General features: G+C 36.9%; 1 protein-coding gene across 1 annotated transcript; it reads left to right on the plus strand.

The window, feature by feature from the left end:
* Window positions 1-3,081: 3,081 nt before the first annotated feature.
* On the plus strand, window positions 3,082-8,176 carry LOC110297100 (ATP-dependent RNA helicase DDX42-like). The gene is made up of 5 exons (XM_021165889.1): window positions 3,082-3,176; window positions 4,564-4,590; window positions 5,708-5,740; window positions 6,987-7,346; window positions 8,090-8,176. Exons 1-5 carry the CDS (start codon window positions 3,098-3,100, stop codon window positions 8,116-8,118), a joined length of 528 nt encoding a protein of 175 aa, XP_021021548.1. The 5' UTR covers window positions 3,082-3,097; the 3' UTR covers window positions 8,119-8,176.
* Window positions 8,177-9,565: the final 1,389 nt, after the last annotated feature.

Consider the following 9,565-nt stretch of genomic DNA (forward strand, 5'->3'; position numbering starts at 1 on the left):
CCCTCCCCTCCCCTCCCCTCCCTTCCTGTCCCTTCCTCCCATCTTCTCCCCTGTCCTTTCCTCTTCTATCATCCTTTCAATTTGTCTCTTGTCTCTCACTCTACTTGTTTTCTGAGACAGGGTTTTATGAGGTAGCCCAGGTTGGCCTGGAGCTTCCAATCCCCCTTTCTCTGCCAACCTAGCATTGAGATTGTAGGCCTGAGTCTCTGTTACTGGTCTCCTCTGTCACTTTGTTCTGTTTTGCTTTTTTCCCCCTGCCATTGTGTCACAGAAGGAGAAAGCTCATCTTGCCTGTTATGATCCCCTAAAGCATATCTCAGAGAATAAACATCTAATCTTGACCCTTTTCCTTCATAGAAGGTTCTCTAAGGTCTATAAAAACATTTTGAAATCATAATTCCAGAATTATGAAATCAAGGACAATCACTGGTCACTGGGTGACTTTTTCCATAACAGCTCATGACTTTTATATATCTAACCCAGAAAGGGTAGACTAGTGACTGGCCCTATGAAACAAGAGGCTATGTCTCCAAATCCTATTTTTGCAACACCTGATCATTGAAGCAGCCAGAATGAATTTTTACCTTATTCTTGACAATCAGCCAGGGGAAATAATTGCTATAGATTAGAGAACTGAAATGATGAAAAGAATTAGCATCAACAGGGTCAAAGTTTGAACACTGATGAGCAAGCATTTTGCTACATTTTCAATATCATCATGTTAAATAATGATTTTTGTTTATCAAGAAGATGTTCTAAGTAGTTCATATTGTTGTTCCACCTACAGGGTTGCAGATCCCTTTAGCTCCTTGGGTACTTTCTCTAGCTCTTCCATTGGGGTCCCTGTGATCCATCCAATAGCTAAATGTGAGCATCCACTTCTGTGTTTGCTAGGCCTTGGCATCATGTCTCTAGCTGCATATGTATCAGAAGATGGCCTAGTCGGCCATCAGTAGAAAGAGAGGCCCATTGGTCATGCAAACTTTATATGCCTCAGTAAAGGGGAATGCCAGGGCTAAGAAGTGGGAGTGGGTGGGTAGGGGAATGGGGTGGGAGGGTATGGGGGACTTTTGGGATACCACTGAAAATGTAAATGAGGAAAATACCTAATAAAAAAATTTAAAAATAGAAGATGTTCTACTGGGCATGGATGGAATAAGAATTAGTTTTACTATTAGGAAGAAATGGCTCAAGAGTGTAAGTGTGATTTCTCCTCTTCCAGAAGACACGAGCTCTCAGTACCCATACCAGCCAGCTCATAACCATTAGGTCTAAGGCGCCTTTAATTCCCTAAGGTATCCTACCAGTCCTGAGAACCACATTTTGAAGAGTGAATGCAAATATAAACCAAGTTTCTTTACATATAAGATTAATTTTTACATAAACATACTAAATCTGTTAAATATTTTAAAAGTTAAAGTCTAAAAAGATCAAGTGAGTTAGTCCCTCACAGGAAAAATACTTAGGGCTGGTGAGATGGCTCAGTGGGTAAGAGCACCCGACTGCTCTTCCGAAGGTCCAGAGTTCAAATCCCAGCAACCACATGGTGGCTCACAACCATCTGTAACGAGATCTGACTCCCTCTTCTGGAGTGTCTGAAGACAGCTACAGTGTACTTACATATAATAAATAAATAAATCTTTAAAAAAAAAGTTAAAAAAAAAAGAAAAATACTTAGAACAAATTCTAGTGCACATTAAGTATATCATATATATTATAACACATTTAGTTATCTATATACTTATCTGTCTAGTAACTCTCTCTCTGTCTCTCTCTCTGTCTCTCTCTTTCTCTCATCTACCTACATACCTATCATCTATATGTCTGTCATCTATCTATCTATTCATGTCTATGATGTCTATTTCTTACCTACCTACATATCAAGAAGTCTATTTATTATTCTATCTATAATCTATTGAGTGCTTTATATTGAACATTAAAATAAAAGAAGGGGCTTAGATATAAAAATTAAGTTTGGAGAAGTGAAAGAAAACCCATGAAATATCCTGAAAAAGAAGCAAGATTAAAATACTATATTCAAGGGTATGTGGAGAAGCTGTGATATGTTTCTTGGGAGAAAAAGTCAAGGATAAAGCACATTTCCATAGAGGAAAGAAAGAAATTATGTTCAGATAAACAATAAAGGTACCTATCAGTTGTGCCTGTGGATGTAACTGATTCATGGAATATTTTAGTGGTGAATCCAAATTCAATCTTTGACATTTTAGTGATTTTACTAAACTTATTTATAGTATTCTAAGGTATTTAAAAAATTAAGATAATTTAAAAATGAATTAAAATAATGTAAGATAATTTTAATTATAGCATGGAATTATTTTTATATTACCAACAAAGTGTCCTCTTTTCCTTAGTTGATAGCTGCAACTTCCAAAAGGACTCAAACAACATGACTCTTTGTTTGATATTATGGAGTGACAGGTGTATCTAATTGAAATTCCTTTTCAAGCCGAACACCTTGAGTTCACTCAGTGACCCTTACAGGATATTGGGTTCCAACCCAGCTATTATTCTGATTATTTTGTGTTAAGATTTGATAGTGCATTCAATTCATGATCTCAATTCTGAGTAGTCATTGTCTTTGAAATATTGAAATGTTGGGTTTGTTCTTTTATTGGCAACTATTCTTCAGTTTTCCAAGTTGTATAAGATAACTTATCTTAGATTTCCTTGACTTATGTATTTTTCTATGACTTTTTTTTAAGTCTGTGATTTTGTTGGCCCATTCTATAGGAAAGTGTCTGAAGTCACTCAGTAGAAATTTAGAACAGTGTTGGACCCTGTAAGAAAACAGAGAAACACAGTTATAAGTGGAATATAAAAAGTAGAAGACAATTAGTAATACTTAGAATTAATAAATGAGGAAAATAAGCCATTGTTTCAAAGAACTTGTAGAAATTTTTTATTCCCTTTGAAGAACACATCCCATTCTTTAATTCACCTTGTCTGGCTGAGTTTCAAGTGACAAATTTGATATGGGTGGAAGTGCCCATCCCATGGTCTTCAAGGTGACATTGTTTCCCTGGGCCTTATAAAGGCTGTGCCTGAAGTTCTTCTAGCACCAAGGGAGAGAGACACCATGGTTGCCTCAAGGATTCTTCTGGTCCTGTTCTCTATAGCCCTGCTGGCCCTGACTTCAGCACAAAGGGTCAATGAAGGTAAGAGGGGAAAAGGGTAGAGTTTGGCTACTTCTTTTAAGAAATCAATATCCAGAGAGTTGGCCAATCAAAGGGTAGGCAATATTATTTCCTGTATCACTTTTTTTTTTTTTTGGAGACAGGATTTCTCTGTATAGCTCTGGCTGTCCTGGAACTCATTCTGTGGACCAGGCTGGCCTTGAACTCAGAAATCTGCGTGCCTCTACCTCTCAAGTGCTTGGATTAAAGGCATGCATCCCCACTGCCCAGCCTGTATCATTTTTTTTTTTTTAACTAATGACAAAACTATGTGTCTGAAAATACCAGTGTATGTTCTAAACTAGCATCTTCAGAGCATAACATTCGCTATTTGAACATCCATATATTTTCCAAATCTACTCTTTGTATGAATAGGGTGGAAATGTTATATAATTCACCTGGAAATTTTGTTTCCTTGCCAACAAAAACTTGAACATTTAGAATTATTGAGAACCTTTATTAAATCTTCATGTTTAATAAAAATCATTTATTGATTCTTCTACTGATTTGCAATGCCATTTGCTTTACATGCAGAGTATTATAGTTTAGTGAACTACAGAGTTCCAGTTAGAATATTTATTTACCAAAATCTGGGCAATTTCTCAATGAAAATACATCGTAGAATGATAGCAAAATTTGAATATCTCATGATACTCAAAACAATATGTTGTTGAACAAGAATGAATTTCTTGTTTATGTGTTTAAAGAAAGTTACATTTTCCCTTAATGCCTTGGATAAAACAGGAGGAAAAATTGCAATATTCAAAAATGAAGCTCTGGTTTGTGGTTAGTGGAATGAGTTCTTCATTATAAATGGGTGGAATATATAACTTAAGATATGATGGAGGCTAAGGATGCCTATGAAGGGTATGATAGAGAATAAACATTTGTTTTATCAGAGAGTCGAAAAGACTTGTATTTGATTAAAGGTGTTTTGGATAACTCCCTGAAATAAGCATTCATGGTTTGGAAAGCTTGTCTTCTGGGAAAAAAACTGTATGTGTAGTAAAATCTTGTTAGTGTAAACAATGAATTGCAGGGCCATGGATGGTTTGATTCTCAAGTTGTATCTGTTCAGGGAGTAACATCATCAAGCATGGTGGTACACCATAAAGGAAGAAATTCAACTGATTGCTTGACTTCTTCTTTATTCATTTTCAGCCCATAAAGGAGACTAGGCTTCTACTTTGGAAAATGATGGTTCATTGTATTGAAATACATATACATGTGTATTGTGTATAAAATGTATCTTAATTTTTCTAGCAGTCTCTTTGGTCTTTTCATAGCTTCTTATGAGTTATACAAGTGCACAGTTGGAATATATTGAATCAAATATTAAGGATTGTGTATTTCTCTTTTAAAATCCTAGATGATGGAAGTGCTCTTCAAGAAGAAGGTCAGTCTCCATTTAAGGCTTTCCTCCATTTTCTTTCAGAGCTTATCACAGTTTAGTTTTTGCTTACTTTTTTGTCATTTAGAAGTTCTAAAAATTGGGTTTAGGAAGTTTCAAAAAGCAAAAGAACAAAAACTCTCAGTGTTTTCATAGTCTTCAGTCATGGTATTCAACACAAGCCAGCCTTTCATATCATGTCTCTTGTTTCAGTGAGATAGTGTCTGGATATTAGCAGAATACATGTACACCATTCATTTGTAAACGTTTTTCTCTAAATAGTACCACAGGCCAAATTTAACAATGGAGTAATAGAAGTCTCTTGTGGATAGGAAAGGGTTTATTTCACTTATTCTTTCAGGTAACAGTCCATTACAGAGGGAAGTCAAGACAGAACTCAAGCAGGGCAAGAACCTAAGCACAGGCAGTAATCCTGAGACTGAGAAGGAGTATGGCTTACTGGTTTGCTCTTTAAGGCCTTCTCAGTCTGCTTTCCTATATAACACAATACCAGATGTTCAAGGATACACTGTCTACCATTGGCTGAACCATTCCCAATCAATCACTAATTAAGAAAATGCCCTGTGTGCTTGCCTGCCTATAGCAGGATCATATGGAGGCATGTTTTTCAATTGAGGTTTATTTCTCTCAAATGACTTTAGCTGTGTTAAGTTGACATAATACCAGCTAGAACAACATATACTTCATTGGAATAGTGAATATGTATGTAATTTGCTTAAATATTATAGTTATCCAATCATTAAATATTCCACTATAGATGTGGGAGAATCAAATAAGAGAAATTAATGAACAATTTTTTGTTCATTAGAAGATAGAGGCAGATGGTACATGCTCTATCTAATGCATGACTGGGGTGTAGAGTTAGGTCAAGTTTAGTCCAAACAATTTAGTAACTGAAAGGTAAGGGAGATTTTGGCCAGTGGTAGAGCACTTGTCTATTGTGCATTAGACTGTAGGGTCAATCCATGACAACAAACAAAACCATTAAAAGCCATGTAGAATTTGTCTTCAGCATGTTTTTTGAATTGTTAATGATTATTCCACTTAGTTTATAATGCCATTTTAAACTTCTTTGTGCATGTGTATTGTTATTTCTTCACAGATGCCCTTGAAATAGGAGACTCCAACCAACAACGTGAGATATTTTAGCTTCAATTAAGTAATTTGGAGTTATTCTAAATGATGTCTATCAATTTCTGGACTACTGATCTAGTATAATGTACCTCTAATTTATTAGATTGACAAAACCTCATGCCTAAGCTTTAATAATTTCCTCTTCTCACTTTTCTACTATTTAGTTATTAGCTCCACATTGTAAAAAGGTTCAAATATCAAAAGAGACAAAACAAAATAATAACAAAAGCAAAATGAGAAAGATGATCCAGGTGGTCGTGACGCATGCCTTTAATCCCAGCACTTGGGAGGCAGAGGCAGGCGGTTTATTGAATTCGAGTCCAGCCTGGTCTACAGAGTGAGTTCCAGGACAACCAGGGCTATACAGAGAAACCCTGTCCCATACAAAAAAAAAAAAAAAAAGAAAAATGAAGAAACGACTCTTTCCCCCCTCTCCTTTCTTCAGTTGTTCTTGTGATGACACACCTATTTTGGTTTTCCTGAAAGAAATGTTCTGATTATTTACCTATTCAACAGCTAAATGGTTCATGGTTAGAATACTTGAGGTACCCATCTAATAGATGGTGAAGTTTGTGCATAACCATTCAATCCTAAAGAACTAAGCATAGAGAATTATGGATATCAGAGTACAGGAGGAAAGGAAAGACCTCATACAAAAGATGGTATAACCCACAGCTTAATCTATGCTTGCATTTTAGTCTATATATACATTCATTAGTCTTAGAAAGTTAAAAATGCCATATAGTTGATGTTAGTATGAGGAGCTGAGTTAGTATCTTGGTGTGAAAGATATTACTCATGGCAAATTGATTTTATACCTATCCTCTAAGCAACAGGCATGTTACGTAACATCATGTTTAAAATAACATTTTTATATTATGATTTCTCTTAGGCACTGAGAAATATGAATGAACACAGGCAATTTCTTATGTATCATGCCAAGTTTATGTTCTGGATAGATGATACTGTATAAAAATAGCAGCACAAAAATATAAAAAGATAGGGGAGAATAAAATTGGGACATGGAAACAAAATGGTCCTCACTAAGTAATTATGCACACCCAAGCAAGATCCCTTTGTCACTATTCTTGCCAATATTGGACCTAGTCACTATTTATTACCATATACCACAGTAAAATAATTTCTCATTAAATTAACTCATTGAGAGATCATATGTTTAACTTGTTGTGCCCATGAAGATTCTTTCTGTTTCTGATTTTCTGGATATGTGTTCTCTCTCCCCAAAGATGGTGATATACATGCAAGGCTAAATGAAATAAAGAAACATTTTCAAGATCAACTAAGTCAGCATGGTAAGGAAGCCATCAAGTCCAAGAAAGTGAAGAATGGCCAACGTGGTAGACGAAGCTCTGATGATGACAGCTTGGAAGTCCAGGATCACCAGAGTGGAAGTGAACGAGCAGGAGGTGGCCAAGGAGGCCGTGGTCGCAGTGAACTAAAAGGCCAGAATGGAAAAGGTAGCCAGAAAGGCAAGAAAGGCAAAGGTGGCCAGCGAGAACAGAAAGGAAACGGTGGCCAGCAAAAACAGAAAGGAAAAGGTGGCCAGAAAAAAGAGAAAGGAAGAGGTGGCCAGAGAAGCCAGCAGGGTCAGTACAACAGGAGTCTTAATGACCAACCAACCAACCAAACAAACAAACAAAAAACAAACAAACAAAAATACCGAAAAGGAGAACCAACTAAAGATGGTCTCCAGTGATTCCCTCAGAGCAAATTAAATTCTATCATTTAGTAAACTTCTTTTTCAATTTCCCAGTTTTTCTCATTTCTCTGAGTCTTGCATCTTCTCTTTCTCTCCAACACTTCTTCCCAGCTCTGTTCTTGCCATTCTCACCACCTTGCATCTACGTATAGAAAGCCCCTCTTTCTTCTCACAGTAGCAAGTGTTTCCTATGCCCCATCTGAATCTCTCATCAAATTAGTTTGATATGTTTCTAAGTTTTTCTCTCTTTTATCATCTCACCTTCTTTTTCTTCTTTCTTCTTCACTACTTCTCCTAACCTCTCCCCTCTCCTCTTCTGTCTTCTACTTTCTTTTTCTCTTGTTTAATATTTTTTCCCTTTATTCCTCCCTTTTTCTTTTTTCCTTTCTTTCTTCTTTCTTTTTATTGAGACAGGGCTTCACTTTGTAGCCCAGCCTGGCCTGAAATTCACCATGCATTCCATGTTTGCCTCACATTCAGTGATCTTCCTGTCTCACTATTCTGAGTGGAATTAGGCATGGGTCACGATTTCCAGCAACATAATGTATTTTAATGAGACTACTGGGTGTTGAAGGTATCAGACACACGCTTAGGACTATTTGACTTTTAAAGTCCTTCTCTTTGTTTCAGATAATGTTCAAGAAGTTTACCAGGAGTAAACCACTGGGCCTGGTCTTTCCTCAAGTTCAAAGCATCAATAAAACCAGCAGCATAAATACCTTGGCTTCTGTCTTTCTTCTAGGATTATGGTTTTCCAACCTGATCTGTGCCCTGGAGATGTTCAAATTTGATTGTGGCTTAACATATGTTTGAGAGCAAAGGATAATATTCTTGTAACCAGTGACCAAATTATCAATATACAAAATTTCTTAGTTCAAGAAGAAATTTACATTGCAATCTTCAATGACAATATTTCTTTTTTTTTTTTTTTTCAAATTCTTTTCTTAGATATTTCCTTCATTACATTACAAATGTTATCCCGAAAGTCACCTATATCCTTCTCCAACCCTGCTACTTAACCCACCCACTCCTGCTTCCTGGACCTGTCATTCCCTTGTACTGGAGCATAAATCTTCCCAAGACCAAGGGACTTGCCTCCCACTGATATCAGACTAGGCCACCCTATGCTACATATGCAACTAGAGACACAAGCTCTGAGGGGTACTGGTTAGTTCATATTGTTTTTACTCCTATTGGGTTGCAGACCCCTTTACCTTTTTGGGTACTTTCTTTAGCTCCTTCCTTGGAGGCCCTGTGTTCCATCCAATAGATGACTGTGTGTATCCATTTCTTTATTTGCCAGGCACTGGCATAGACTCACAAGAGACAGCTATATCAGAGTTCTTTCAGCAAAATCTTGCTGGATTATGTAATAATATCTGGATTTGGTGGTTATTTATTTGATGGATCTCCAGATGAGGCAGTCTGGCTTTTCTTTCCTCATGCTCTGCTCTGAACTTTGTCTCTGTAACTCCTTCCATAGGTATATTGTACCCCCCCCCCATTCTAAGAAGTAACAAAGTGTCCACAGTTTGGTCTTCCTTCTTCTTGAGTTTCATGTGTTTTGCAAATTGTATCTTGGATATTCTAAGTTTCTGTGCTAATATCCACTTATCAGTGAGTGCATATCATGTGAGTTCTTTTGTGATTGGATTACCTCACTCAGGATCATTTCCTCCAGATCCATCCATTTGCCTAAAAATTTCATAAATTCATTGTTTTTAATAGCTGAGTAGTACTCCCTTGTGTAAATATACCATATTTTCTGTATCCATTCCTATGCTGAGGGACTTCTGTGTTCTTTCCAGCTTCTGGCTNTTATAAATAAGGCTGCTATGAACATAATGAAGCATGTGTCCTTCTTACCGGTCGGAACATCTTCTGGGGTATATACCCAGGAGAGGTATTGCTGGATCTTCTGGTAGTACTATGTCCAATTTTCTGAGGAACCGCCAGACCGATTTCCAGAGTGTTTGTACCAGGTTGCAATCCCACTAGCAATGGAGGAGTGTCCATCTTTCTCCACATCCTTGCCAGCATCTGCTGTCACCTGAATTTTTGATCTTAGGCATTCTGACTTGTGTGAGGTGGAATATCAGTGTTGTT

The sequence above is a fragment of the Mus caroli genome, chromosome 6 (assembly GCF_900094665.2).
Source record: "Mus caroli chromosome 6, CAROLI_EIJ_v1.1, whole genome shotgun sequence".
Lineage (NCBI taxonomy): Eukaryota > Metazoa > Chordata > Mammalia > Rodentia > Muridae > Mus > Mus caroli.